Here is a 15,417-nt window from a genome sequence, read left to right on the forward strand (position 1 = left end):
TCTCAGTTCTCTGAGCTGAAAATCAAACAAACAAACAAACAAAAAATAAAGTTGAAGAGGAAGGAGGTATGGTAGCTTCTGCAGGGGCCTGAGCAATTTCCTGAACATTCTAAGCAATTTTATATGCCCATTAATGCCAATGAAAATTCAGAATTGCCTCATGTTGCCCTCATTCCCCACTCTGCAAGGTCTGGTCGGACTCGCGTGGTCACAGAGCTGTCTCTTCACACCTTTGCTGTATGTATCACACACTCTTATGGAGGGTGCTTTTGAGCGCTGCTAACGACTTGAGGGTTCAGGTCTCTGGGCTGAAGTTACGACAGTTCATTGTGCTGAGACCCAAGCCATGTGCTCCCAAATCCCGCGGCAGCAGGTAGAAGAGAGGGCTGATTTTCCGTCCCCAGCCTCTCCGGGAGCCTTTATGACATGCTACACTCCAGGACCGGCCACAGCACAGTATGGTTTGAAGGAGAAGGAGAAGGGCTCTCACACAGTCCTTGCCACGTTCCTTGCACACTTGCTGAAATTGCAAACTTGCTGAAATTCCTAGAGGGCACCAGGTTTCTCCATAAATTGCACACGGCCGGCTGAGGGGAAGCATTGCTGTGAATGGATGTGACTGCATTTTCAGCAAGGGTGTGTGACCCTGTCCTGTGAGAAAGTAGAAACAGATCTGACTCTGAGAGACTGTCAGAATCCACATGACGGGGAAGGGTAGAAGGGAAAGAAAGTTCTCCCTGAGGAGAGCTACCCCTCAGGACTGCTCCCCCTGAGAGGCGCTCCCCTGAGGAATCTCCCTGAGGAGACCTGCTCTCTGAGGATGGCTTCCTCTGAGCAAGGCTCCTCTGGCCTCTTCCCTACAGATTCTCCCCTAGGCTCTGGGTTGAGGAAACACTCTGTCTCCTAGAACAGGGGACTTTCCTCCTTAGAAGAGGACAGATTTCTCTTTCACTTTCCAGGCAGCTCTTGGAGGCTACCAGGGGTGGGCGCGTGGCAGGGGGCAGTGGTCTCCATGGGCCTGACAGCTGCTGGGGAGAGCCCAGGCCAGCTGCCCTGCCTGCCCAGCACCGTCCCTATGCCCTGGGCTCCGAGGTCCAGTGTGGTCTGAGCAGGGCTGGCCTCAGTCAGAGTTCTGAGGGGACAGAAGTTGCCCCAATCCCCTCCCCACATTACTCTCCTACCGCTAAGCTACACACTCAGTCCCCCAACCTCATTCTACCGTCTCCACACCTTCAGCACCCAGTGCCAACCTGCCCTTCTTTCCTCACAAAAAGGCTGCACTCTTCTGGGAGGACTCTCATTCTAACAGGGCTCAAACCCTTAAGCCAGAGGCAGGTGGCCTTTCCCACACTCAGAAAAAATAAAGTGCACACAGGCCCCATTTGCTTCCCATTGAAGTAAATTTGAAAAAAAAAAAAAAAAAAGGATAATCTCAGGACCTGGAATACCTACTTTACTGAATAAAAGAATGTCTGGGGGCTTCCCTGGTGACACAGTGGTTGAGAATCTGCCTGCTAATGCAGGGGACACGGGTTCGAGCCCTGGTCTGGGAGGATCCCACATGCCGCGGAGCAACTAGGCCCGTGAGCCACAACTACTGAGCCTGCGCGTCTGGAGCCTGTGCTCCGCAACAAGAGAGGCCGTGATAGAGAGAGGCCCGCGCACCGCGATGAAGAGTGGCCCCCGCTTGCCACAACTAGGGAAAGCCCTCACACAGAAACGAAGACCCAACACAGCAAAAATAAATAAATTAATTAATAAACTCCGACCCCCAACCTCTCCAAAAAAAAAAAAAAAAAAAAAAGAATGTCTGTGAGGAAACTGACAGGGCTCCTTAATCATTAGAAAGTTCATCCTGAAATCACTGGGCAGTCTGATGGTCTCACACGTAGCTCTGAGTTCTCAGGTTGTTCATCACTGCTCCACACTGAAAAACGCGAAGCTTTAATAGTGGGATTTCAGTTATCAGCAGTGGGATGGGAGCATCTGGGGGTTGGGGAGCAGCGGGCCCTCAGAAATCACACCAGTGGGCTCTCCTTGGGCCTGGACCTGAGACATGGATCTCTGAAATATAGAAGGGACTTTGCTCTACCTTCTTACAGCTTCACAGAAGACCCCTGCTCCAGGCAGGTGAGTGGTAGGACACACTGATGACAGGCCTGCTCCCAAAGCAGGAATCTCTGCTACTTGCTCCCCTCACGTTCTTAGTGAAACATGTTTCTATGGTGTAACCAACCGTCACACTGAATCTCTTTATCAGCTCTGTGAGGGCAGGTGTTGATGCAGTGACCAATCTAGGTCACTGATACCTTGCTTTTTCCCATCAGGGTTTGCCTCCCCTGCTGGACATGCTGATGTGGGACCTATTCATTCAAACACTGGTCAGTCAGCATTCTTACTTCAGGTAGCTCTGCTGTCGTCAGGCTATTGCTACTGTTGGCACTCTTAAGGCACATGCCGCCAGCTTTGCCCCAAGAGCATCTTATAAAGTCAACCTCAATGGCCTGACCTTGAGGCAGGAGCAAAAAGAAGCAGCTAGAGTCTCTGTGGGCTCTCCTCTGGCAGGAAACCCACCTCTTCAGACCACCTGCCTTCACCCAAAGTCTTCTGAGGGTCAATTTTCAGTCTGGTGATTGTGAAGGTGAAAAAGTCAAAAATATCCACACTGGTGCTTTTGTTTTCTGGAAATTGCTTCCCTATTCTCTTAAGCTCATTCCATCTGGGGCCAGGGAGCATGAGTGGAGAACCTGCCTCGGGTCCCTGGGCTCCTCCCTGGCTGCCACCTGCCCACTTCTTACAGATGGTCCTGGTCGTCTCCTCATCTGCAGACACAACCCTGCCCCAGTTCTCAGATGAGTCCTGACCAGGTCCATCCTGTTCCTGTCGTGGGAAAGAAACTACACATTGATTACGCCGCACTTCTGGTCAGGGATGTGGTTCCTGAGGCGGGCCTCTGCCTCCTTGAACCAGTCACACAAATATATATTAATGTTTAAATCAGTGAATGTGTTTAAAAATATTTATTGAGCACCTACTATGTTTCAGGCGCCATATTAAGTACGGGTGACTCCAAGGCAAACAAGACAGACCCAGGACACAGAGCCCAGCACAAAAGGCAGCATTAAGTAAGTGACTGCTCTAAAATGTTGGGAAGGTTGTGGAAGGAAGTGATGGGGGTAGATGTGAGGAGATGCTTGGGAGGCAGGTGGAAGTCAGGTTGGGAGGTGCTTCAAAAAGTGGCAGGAAAGAGTTGGGCCTTTTTTGAATTTGGAAAAAGTACATGTATATGTATAACTGCATCACTCTACTGTGCACCTGAAACTAACACAACATTGTTAATCAACTATACTCCGATATAAAATGAAAAGTTAAAAAAAGTTGGGCCTTTTTTTTTAGAGGACATAGAAATAAGATGGCTCTTAAGCAGCACTGGTATTTTATAACTTTTTTTAAGATTAGGATTTACTCACTACTGTAATAGAGCAGAGCATTCATGCCTGAGCACCAAGTTCTCCACAGTCTCATACCTATGAGCTAAATAACAACCTCCTGCCACACAAGTATATCATAATATTCTTGGTCAGGAAATGAAATTACAGCAGAAGATCAAAGATCTAACAACATCCCTGACATCTTTGCCCTTAATTCTGCAATTGCTTCCAGACTCTGACTGCATAGTATTTGTATGGAAGGTTCTTGCTAGCCTGCCTTTGTTTCTCCTTTAGTCTTGTAATTATCTGCAAAAATGTCTCATTGCTCTGGAATAGTCAACAGACTTACCCACCCAAGTTTCCTTCTAGGTTTTTTTTTTTATGGTAAAATAATTATAGATTCATAGGAAGTTGCAAAAATAGTATCTAGAGTCCAATAAACTCTTCACCCAGATTTCTTCAATGGTGACATCTTATATAAGAGTGTTACAATATCAAAACCAGGAAATAGATATTGGTACAATCCTGTTGACTAAATCACAGATTTTATCTGGTTTTCACATGAACTCTGAGTGTATATATGTATATATGTGTGTGTAGCTCTATGCATTTGGGTCCCATGTACAGATCTATGTAATGAATCTGTAAATACTGAACTGTTCCATCACCATGAAGAACTCTCTCATCTATCCCTTTATAACTGCTCCCCCTGGCAAACATAATTCATTAGCAGTACTGTTTTTAAGATGTCTCCTTGTTGCTGTGTACTCATTCAACTTGTTGTTTCTAATTGCATAAAATTCTACACAAGCACCAAAATATGCTTATCCATTCTCTTGGTCACCTTCTAGATTACCTATAATTCTTTGTAAGAACAGATATAAGGGGCTTGTACAGGTATTTCTCTAAGATATATACGCCCAGGGATAGATTTGTCAGGTCAAATGTTTTATGAATTCTTGATTTGACTCCGCACTGCCAGATGGCTCAGAATGCACCCCTTTGACTAGAGCCTAAATACTTGGCCACATCTAGTCGCCGAGGGTGGATGGGAAATGTAGTCTTTACCTTGGCAACCATGCTATCCAGGTCAACTGTTATCATTAGAAGGGGACCAATTAGCAACCATGGCTGGTTCTTTTATTCTTACTAGGCTAAGACTTTTAATCAAATGTTGTTTGTTTGTACACTAATATAATCATGATTTTTCTCCTTTCAGCTATTTTGTAATTTTATTGATAGATTATTTTTATGTTGATGTTTCCCTGAATTTGTTGGATGAACACTACTTGATCATGATGTATTTTAAAAAATATAATGTTGGCTTTGTTTGTTAATATTTTATCTAGGATTTAAAAAATCTACATTCATAAGTGAAATGAACTCATACTTTCCTTTTTACATTGTTCTTATTCAGTTTTAGAAACAGGATTATATTAACCTCATAAATTGAACTGGGCAGTTTTCACTCTTTTTCTATTTTCTGAAATTACTTGTATAAGATAGAAATTAGTGCTCCACGGACATTTCATAAAAGTCACCTGTAAAATGCACTGGAGATATTTTATTTTATTTATTTATTTATTTTTTTGTGTGTGGTATGCGGGCCTCCCTTTGTTGTGGCCTCTCCCGTTGCGGAGCACAGGCTCCGGACGCGCAGGCTCAGCGGCCATGGCTCATGGGCCCAGCCGCTCCGCGGCATGTGGGATCCTCCCAGACCGGGGCGCGAACCCGGTTCCCCTGCATCGGCAGGCGGACGCGCAACCACTGCGCCACCAGGGAAGCCCCTGGAGATATTTTAAAAGGTAGATCTCTGATAATATATCACTTTCTTTAACACCTCATGGTTTATTCCCGTTTTGTGCCTCTTCTTGTGCCAATTTTGCTTTTTATATTTTTCAAGAAATATAGCAAATTTCCTTAGTGTTAAAAATATATTAGTGTATAGCTAGTTATTCATAATACTCTTCTATGAATTTTTAAATTTCTGCTGCATCTGTAGTTATCCCCTCATTTGCATTCTGTATTTTTTTTCTTATTTGAATCTTCAACCTCTCCCTTTTTCCTTAAGTAGTCTCACCACAGGTCTATCTTATTAGTCTTTCTAAAACACTAGTTTATGATTTTATTAATACTCTCTAGTTTTGTTGTTGTGATTTGCGATTTCATTGATATCGGTTCCACCTTTATTATTATTCTTTTCTTTCTGTTTCTTTGCTTATTCTTTTCCTACCTTCCTGAATATTATCCTTTGCTTGTTTTCAACCTGTCTTATATCTTGATAAATGTATTTAAAACTACATATTTGTTTCTCAATAAGTACTGCTGTAGATGTAGTCTTCAAATTTTAACATGTAGTACTTTCATTATCATTTGGTTTTATATATTTACTTCTTTGGTGATTTTATTATTAACCCAAGAATTACTTAATTATATGTTTTCTATTTTTCTAGAAATAATGTATTTCCAGAAAAGTAATGTTTTCTAGTAATTTGACGTAGATTTCTTTTCACTAATTTTTAAAATAAATTTATTTATTTATTCTTGGCTGCATTGGGTCTTCGTTGTTGCGCGTGGGCTTTCTCTAGCTGTGGCGAATGGGGGCTACTCTTTGTTGCGGTGCGTGTGCTTCTCATTGCGGTGGCTTCTCTGGTTGCAGAGCACGGGATCTAGGCACACAGGCTTCAGTAGTTGCGACACATGGGCTCAGTAGTTGTGGCTCACCGGCTTAGTCGCTCCATGGCATGTGGGCTCTTCCCAGACCAGGGCTCAAACCCATGTCCCCTGATTGGAAGACAGATTCTTAACTGCGCCACCAGTGAAGCACTCTTTTCACTATCTTTTTTAAAAAAAATTTCCAATTTAATTCATTATGATTGAAAAAGCTAATCCGAATAAAAGTCATTCTTTAGACTTTCTTGTAATTTCCTTTGTGGCCTAGTATGTGATTAATTTTTAAAACTCTTTTATGTGTACTCAAAAAGAATATGTACTCTATTGGGTATAGATAAATTGAGCTTTGTTGATTGAAATATTCAGATCTTCTACATCATGGCTTATTTTTTTCGCTGTTTAACCTATTCATTTCTAAAGGCTCAGTTTTCTCCTATATAATTTCTTAATGTTAAAACTTCCAACTAAAATTATTAATTTGGCTCTTTCTTATCAAGCTCTATCAGTTGTCATTTTATATATATATATATATTTTTTTTTTTTTTTTTTTTTTTTTTTTTTTTTGTGGTATGCGGGCCTCCCTCCGCCGTGGCCTCTCCCGTTGCGGAGCAATTTTTTGAGGTAATATTCTCAGGTGCATATGTGTTTGCGCTATTATTTTTTCTACCAACATATGATTTCCTCCCTTGTCCCTGGAATTTTCTTTTGTCAGGTATTAAGACTGCTGTCTCATCTTTTTTTCTTGATATCTTTTTATTTTCAGCCTTTCTATATTCTTTTGCTGTAAATGTGTCCTCTGTAAACAATATATTGTTGGATCTTTTAAAATGTCCAATTTAAGATGATCTGCCTTTTGATTTGTGACTTAATCTATATACATTTATCATAACCACTCTATATTAGGACTTGTTTCTGCCATCTTATTTTGTAGTTTCCATTACTGATATCTTTTTTTTTTTTTTGCAGTACGCGGCCCTCTCACTGCTGTGGCCTCTCCCATTGCGGAGCACAGGCTCCGGACGCGCAGGCCCAGTGGCCATGGCCCACGGGCCCAGCCGCCCCGCGGCATGTGGGATCCTCCAGGACCCAATATAAAGAGACTTTAAAAAGTAAAAGAAATACTAAGAGGTATGAGGGATAAAAATACCAACATTCAGATAACAGGGATCTCACAGGAGAAAAAAAAAATAGGGGAGAAAATGAAGGCTATGATGCGGAGCCAAACAGAAGAGATAGAAACCCCCACGCGCAGGCCCAGTGGCCATGGCCCACGGGCCCAGCCGCCCCGCGGCATGTGGGATCCTCCCGGACCCAATATAAAGAGACTTTAAAAAGTAAAAGAGATACTAAGAGGTATGAGGGATAAAAATACCAACATTCAGATAACAGGGATCTCACAGGAGAAAAAAAAAATAGGGGAGAAAATGAAGGCTATGATGCGGAGCCAAACAGAAGAGATAGAAACCCCCAAATTAGACACATTACTATGAATTAAAATCACTGAAGACTAAGAAAATTCTGAATGTTTTCAGAGAGAGAAAGAAGCTCACATACAAAAAAACAGGCATCAGATTTACATTATACTTCTCAGTAGCAACACTGGATGCAAGAAGATAAAAAAGCAATACTATTTTTAAAGTGTTGTACATAGAATTTTATATTCAGCCAAATTGACATTGAAATGTGAGGATATAATAGAAAATATTCTGGATATTTTCTGACATACAAAACCTCAGAAACTATGCTATACATAGACTCATTTTGAAAAGCCCTTGGAAGAAATATTCAAAAAGGAGGAAAATGAATCCAACAGATGCTGAGGAGAAGCGTAGAGTTAGGGTGATCAAATAACCTAGCAAAACCGTTGTGTAAAAAAAAAAAAAAAATGTGAAAGTTACAGAAAAAAAGTAAAGGGAAAACTATATTTATAAGAATCCAGAACTAAAATTTGATCGAGGCTATGTTAGTTTCGTGTGTATGTGTGTGTGTTGTTTTCGCTATTGTGTGTATTATGTGTGGGACAGGGGAAGCAGAGTCCAAATAGGTGAGACAACCTGTTAAACTACCTGCCTTGTCAGGGAGAGGAAATAGATATTGATACATTTAATAATTCAGGAAGAAGAAATAAACAAATATGTATCTTAAGGTAAGGGCAACCACTATAAGAACAAAAATTAAATATGTTCTTTTAAACCAGCAGAAGAAAATCACATCTACTCAGTGAAGAGTAAGAAGGTTAAAAAAGAAAAAAAAAGGGCTTCCCTGGTGGCGCAGTGGTTGAGAGTCTGCCTGCCGATGCAGGGGACACGGGTTCGTGCCCCAGTCCGGGAAGGTCACACATGCCGCGGAGCGGCTGGGCCCGTGAACCATGGCCGCTGAGCCTGCGCGTCCGGAGCCTGTGCTCCGCAACGGGAGAGGCCACAGCAGTGAGAGGCCTGCGTACCACAAAAAAAAAAAAAAACTCTTTATATTTTCCCCTGCCTTCTGGAATAAGTCTTTAGGATTATTTTACAGCTTCTTAATTCATTCTTTCACTGTATCTATCTTGCTACTTATCCCAGCTATTATGTCTTTTGCTTCAACTACTATATTTTTCATATTTGATATTTCCACTTGGTTGTTCTTACATCGTATTACTAATATCCTCCCTGATTGAGTTTCTGACAAGCCAATGAACCAGCTTGTGCTGCTGGTCCCTTCCTCCAAAATTAACTCTTGGCAAACTACAGAACTACTGAAGAGACAAAAGCATGGATATGAAAAACTAACATAAAACTGAGGACCCTCTGAGAAGAATGAAGGCTCTCTGTGAGTAGGAGTGTGAGCAAGGAGACCTGAGGGGATGGATGTCCACAACCTGGGGTAGAAGAGGGTAGGTCAGTGGAGAGCTTTTAAACCATCCCTGCTCTCTCCTCCCTGCCTGGGCTGCCTCATCACCACAGCAATCCTGGGCAAGAGTCCCATCAGCTTGGTGGTGGCAGAGAGAGTGAGAGGAGCTAATGTGAAGGCAGTGCCAGAAGAAAAAACAAACGCATATACAGTCAGTTCTCATTATTCGTAGTGGTTGTGTTCTCTAAAGTCACCACGAACACTGACTTAGCAAATACTGAACTATGCTCTCAGGGGGAATACAGGGTTAGGTTCCTGGAAGCCTCTGGTGACACATTTTCATCCACTGATCAATACAGAACCTTGAACCTTGTTTTATGTGTGTTTCTGTTTAAAGACACCTAATTTAATATACATAGCTGATGCATTAACATTGAACTCACGGCCAACAGTACTATAACTCTTTCTTCAATGAAGCTTATCTGACACATGGGTTTTTTCCATAGGACACATAGAGCCTTCTTGCCCTGAGGAACACTAGCACTTCAACACTGTTATGGACTAAATTATTTCCACCAAAATTTATATGTTGAAGCCCTAATCCCCAATGTGACCGTATTTGGAGATTGAGGAAGAGTAAAAACCAAAATCTCTGTGAGCGGGAGGGGTTTCACGACTAGCTGGGTGGTTTTACTGGGAAACCTTGGTTGTCAGTGTCATTAGGTCTTTCTAGATGAGATTTTTCTTTAGCTGATAAATCTTTTCCAATATCCTGCTTGAAAATATCATGAATACTCTGCCTGATTTCTGCAAGCTGGGTGGGGTAAGAGCTCAGTCCCAACATTCAGTAGAGAACTTGTATTTAATCCCTCTGCTTTTAATTGTGCTACTGTTTTCTGTTTTTTTCCCCCTCTGTTCTCTTTGTCTTTGTACTTTGTGTGTTTTATTTTTGTTAAGTTTAATGTTATTTTTGTTGGGTTTCAGAAGGGAGTAAAGGCTGACGCATGAGTTAAGCTGCTACCCTTAACTAGAAACTCCCCTGCCTTACTGTTACCCCTGCCCTGTTCTCTCCCTGAAGACAGCTCCCCCCAATCCAGGATTTGCTTCCCCAGTCCATGTGGCTGGGCTCTGCGGCACCAGTTCATGTGGGACCTCCGGGACTGCTTGACTGTTTGCTAAAATCCATGAAATTGATTGCCTCTCCCAACATCTGCTGTAAGCACCTTCCCGATGCCAGCCCTGACCAGTGGGTAGATCTCACACCCTATCAGAGGCAGGCTATCAGAAAGACCCGAACTTCCCCTGCCACCCCTTCCCCTGCTCTGTATTGCCGTGAATAAACCACCTTCTTGTGGTTTTCAACCTCCATCTTGTGGAGTGATGTCCAAATGTGTCATCAGGGTGGCCCTGCTTATGGGGCCAGGGAGGTGTCAGCAGGCTGGTGGCTCAATCCAGGCTTTGTGGGGCTGCCTCACATGTCTGTTCTTTGCTTTTAATATATCTGGCACTGGATTTTATCAATTTGTCCCATGTGGCCAGATGTTAGGAAACTAACTCAGGTGATTCAAACTCACAGCACACTAAGTCACCTTACAGAGTGCTTATTTATTAATTTAAAGTGGGTTGTGTCTCTTTCCAATACTGGACCATTTGTATCTGCTATCCGGGGTATTCATTCTCAGGTATCAAGCCAGAAAGAAAGCTCAGAGTTATCAGATTTCTGCTGTACACCAGGGCATCCCAGTGACATTTACAGACATTATTTCTAGTTAATCCTCACTTTAACCCTGTGAGGTGTTATCCCCATTTTACAGATGAGGAAACCAATGTTCAAAGAGGCTGAGTAAATTATTCAAGCTTTCAAAGCCAGTGAGAGAGAGTCAGAACCTTCTGGCTGCAGTACCTGTGGGCCTCGTCCTCCTTTGGACTAGAGGACCACAGAATGAGACACAGAGATGAGATGGTCTCACAAGGTTCATGTCACAGCAGAGTTCAGGGGTCAGGAAGGACCTCTTTCATGACCCTCAATCTGAGTCCTGAAAGAAGAGTGTGGACAGGTGAAGAGTCAGGTGAGGAGTGTGGGTAGTGGGGTCAGCACGTGCAATGGTCCTGCAGTGGGGAGCACATGGGTGAGCTTGAGGAACCGTGTGGCTGCAGTCCAGCCAGCCCAGGCGAGCTCACCCTAGAGACTGCAGAAGGAAGATTGAGATGAAATTGCTAGTCTGCAGCCAAGTTCCCCTTGGAGCTAGGCTGACCCAGTTGCTAGGATCAGACTGCTTTTAGGGAGAGCAGGGAGGATAACAAAAAGACCGGAATTTTCCATCTTCATGTGACACTCTAGGGTGTTCCAGTGTCTCAAATTACCTAAATATATCTTCCAACCAGGATGAATTCATTGTAGTGGACATTACCCGTAGAGGATTGTTTAACTGGACTGTCACTATTTTTCTTACAATGCTGTATTATCTATAAAGTCCTCAGGTTTGACAAGTCACTGATGATTAATAATTGGAGGACCAGTATTGGACCACCAGACCTGTGGTTCCTCACTTGAAAACCCCTCAGATTTGTTATTGTTAAAAATAACAGGGGCTTCCCTGGTGGCGCAGTGGTTGCGCGTCCGCCTGCCGATGCAGGGGAACCGGGTTCGCGCCCCGGTCCGGGAGGATCCCACATGCCGCGGAGCGGCTGGGCCCGTGAGCCATGGCCGCATACCACAAAAAAAAACAAAACAACAACAACAAAATAACAAAAAATAAAAAAAAAACAACAACAACAAAAAATAACAGAGCCTCGGGCCCCGAGGCTACTGAATCATCGATTTTTTTTTTTTCTCACAAACTCAGCAAGCTATTCTGCAGCTGGCCTGACCACTTCTCAGAAAGTCCACACTCTAGGACAGGCTCAGTGGGAGATCACACAACCTCAGCAGGGGTGACTGCAGCACAAATCTTGAGTGAGGCCTGTGTTTTCCGCCTCATGGTGGAGATTCCAGCAGGCCAGGGAGTGTATCTTCCGTATGTAGATGCCACGGATGTTCCTTTCCCTTCCTTTCATCAAGACTGTACTCACCCATTGAGTCAACTGGCCAGTGAAATTTTCAGTAAAGTGGTACGGGCAATGCTGAGAAATGGTCAACGTCCTCAAGAGGCTTATTAAACATGCATTTCGTTGCTTCTAAAATACACTTTTTTTTCACATTTTAACACCTCAGGAATGGGGTTGGGCCTAAAATTGATAGTATCTTAGCATTTGTTACAGTGTGATTGAGGGTGTTTTTTCTTTCTTATGGTATGTAAATAATGGTGCCAGTCAAAACTCAATGGTATCTTCAAATTGATGAAACATAGTAGTTGAAAAGGAATAACATATTTATATAAACAGGTAGTCGGCATAATTCTGCACCTCTGCTTCACCAGGTCTACTGATCTATTACAACTCAGTTCAAATGCCACCTCCTCCAGGAAGCCTTCTGTGTCACCCCAGTGCCACCACTCAATCCAGATTCCAAGTCCTTCCTCTGGGCTCCTGTATTGGCCTCTGACCTATACTTATCACACGGTTACATTTATCCTGTAATTAGTCTACCCCTCCCCCAACTAGACAGTGAGCACCTTGAAAGCAAAGACTCCATGTACACCTCTGTGTTCCTAGTAACTAGCACAGAGCCTGGTATGTAGTAGAAGTTCAATAAATGTTTGTTGAATGAGTAAATGATGAAGGATTGAATAGTTAGAGGCAATACATGTTCTGTATGATATATAATGCCACAAGATTTCAGGAGAAAGGCACAGCACGGGCTGGCAAGGCCAGGAAGGGCTTCAGGAAGGGAATGGGATAGGAGCCATTCTGGCAGGATGGCCGATGGAATAGCTCAGGACTGCAATGAGGAAGGAGAAAGGGGGCAGTGCTAAGACCTTCATTTCTCTTCCTAGGTTGATCTTGTGATGACTGTTACTTGACTGGATTTCATGTTTGAATTTCAGGAAGCTATGGGCTTCCATTCATCATTATTCTTAATAACTGACTCTGGGTGCTAAAACAATGGACGCTCAGGTTCAGAGAAAAGAGCAGTTCAACCCTCCGTGAGCTCTCACAGGAAGTCCTGAATGTACATAGACTTTGTGGTTTAGACCTCAGAGCTTCCTGCCAGAGCCTGACAAGGTTTAGCAAGTCTAAGAAGCTGGGAGAAGGTGGGCGGATGGGACCACAAACAACATGGTACCAACATTTCAAAGCAGGTGCCTTCTCACCACCTATTGTCTTAGAACCTTAACTGTAAACTGTTTTTTCTCTCCCACTTCCCTCAAAGTACAGCTAGCATGACTGCTAGCTGGGGGTGGGGCCTGAACTTTTAATAATGGTCCCTTAAGACTTGGGATTTGCTTCAGCCAAGTTGTCTCTTAGCCTGCTCTTTTACATGTTGTCTGGTAGGCTCATGGCACCTTCAGTATTCATGGATTCCCCTCTTTTCAAGGATGGTTCTACAGATCATGGTGACCATGTCTGAAGAGTCAAGGAAGTGAAACCCAAAATGAGACTATGTTTTCTGGTGTCTCTTGTTGAAGTTTGTGCACAGAGATTTCAATTCATTGTATAAATCTACCAATAGGCTGTGGGTCCGGCTTTGCAGCTGAGACCTGGGGAGTGGATTCTGGTTGTTCTGGTGGGGATTAAGGTGGCCCAGTTGAATTGGGATGGCCAAATTTGGTCCTGCTGTCACACCCCACCCATTAGCCTCTTTCTCATTCAGCAGCTGGATGCTGGGCTCCTTTCTACAACGAGTAAACGCTGGGGTCAAGTCAAGGTTTTTGTTTCACTTGTACTCCCGATACGGTGAGCAAGTGTCCACCTAAGAAAACCAAGGGTCTCTCAAGCAGGAAGCTGCTTGCAGCGAGACATGGCCACAGCGACTGCTTGACATCTGACACCTGCACGTGCTCTGAGAGGGAGGGTAGGAGAGCTCTAGGATTCTGCACTCGGTCACCCATCATCCTAATGTGTGCACCTTTACTGTTTTTCCCTTCCTGCTGAGGTGGAGATCTGTGAGGAGGCCAGAGACTCCAGACGTCAGACCACATGGCTGAGTTGGAAGGTACAGACATGGCTGTGGCTCCTGGGCTGGGGAGGTGATCATGGTCTGCTTGTAGAGCACACTTGATGGAAATGTGGGCGTGCACACCTGGAGTGGAGAAATTCCACAGTGCTTTTTATGGGAAAGGATGGTTTTTAATCTCTTTTAATAAGAGGAAGAGGACAGCTGCGTCAGGAGAGAGTTATGAGTTTTCTTCGGCCTCACAGGGAGGTTTCGTTTGAACTCGAGGCTTGGGGAGGGGAGGGCCTTTTTGCGGGTGAACTTGTTTGCCCAGGGTAGGAGGAGGCCTCTTCTTCTGCTGGTGCTGGACACGGGGGCCAGGAGGCCTGGGACGATGAGCGGGTGCTTGGGAACGATGACCAGGTATTGGAGGAGTTTGGGACATGGCTGGATTTTGAGGAGTTGAGCCTGGAATTTGGTGAGGCTTCCAGTCCCTTTCCTCAGGGGTCACTCTCTTCCCTCTTATCTCCAGCTCCTCATCTGCAACAATAAAACCTCTGAAGAGTTTTCTTGGCAAGATACAATCAAGATCAATGTAACTATTTATTGAGTGCCCCTCCCGTGTACAAGATGTCATGCTAGCTGCTCTGGGGGATACGATGAGGAAGCAGAAGTCACCTCTACCCTCTAGAGATTCCAGGCCTTGGGCGGGTAGGGGAGACAGAAATGCCCACCAGAAAGATAGAGGGAGAGCCCAAGGCTTTAGAGACCAGTGGGGGATGGTTTTGTGCCTGGGTCTCCGAGGAGCAGAGAGGGCACTCAGACCCCAGCCCTGCCTCTGAGTCATCCCAGGGATCATGCCCTAGAGCGCCTCAGGGTTAGAGCCCTTGTAATAGGATCTGAGTAGTCAGAGAGGACACTAGTCACTCCCTGCCTTTGGATGGGTCTCTCCGTTAGATCTGCCTTCCACCCAGTTCTGCTGTAATTCACCCACACTGCTTTGAGTGGCCTGGACGCTCCTTGAGCCAGCTCCTCCCTTATGAGCATAACTTTTTCATTCTAGGTGAGTTGTCAGACAGGTCTGATTCAAGGAAGAAGCACTCACAGCCCTAACCCCTCCCCTTGGAACAGTGAATTGGAAAGGGGATAGAAACATCCAGTTTTAGAACAAGTGTGTTCCTGTGAGTCCCTCATGTCCTGAAATTTTACCTGTGTTCCTAAGAGCTTGGTCTTGAACCCACCTTGGCCACACCCTCAGGAGAAGACAAGATGTTTGTTCATAGAAATGGTGTTTCGAAGCTTATCTTTCTACCCACATGGATATATGTGGCTCATCCAACATATGTCCACACAGATTTTTTTTTTTTTTTTTTTTTTTTTTGGTACGCGGGCCTCTCACTGTTGTGGCCTCTCCCGTTGCGGAGCACAGGCTCCGGACGCGCCGGCCCA

The 15,417-nt window shown here is 44.2% G+C and overlaps 1 protein-coding gene across 1 annotated transcript in view; it reads right to left on the minus strand.

The window, feature by feature from the left end:
- Positions 1-14,156: 14,156 nt before the first annotated feature.
- CD2 (CD2 molecule) overlaps positions 14,157-15,417 on the minus strand; it is an 11,340-nt gene continuing 10,079 nt past the window's right edge. The window contains exon 5 of the mRNA XM_007118139.3: positions 14,157-14,508. Within this exon, the coding sequence (XP_007118201.2) occupies positions 14,210-14,508 (299 nt within the window). The 3' untranslated portion in view covers positions 14,157-14,209. The remainder of the gene's footprint in view (positions 14,509-15,417) is intronic.

The sequence above is a fragment of the Physeter macrocephalus genome, chromosome 4 (assembly GCF_002837175.3).
Source record: "Physeter macrocephalus isolate SW-GA chromosome 4, ASM283717v5, whole genome shotgun sequence".
NCBI classification, from domain to species: Eukaryota; Metazoa; Chordata; class Mammalia; order Artiodactyla; family Physeteridae; genus Physeter; species Physeter macrocephalus.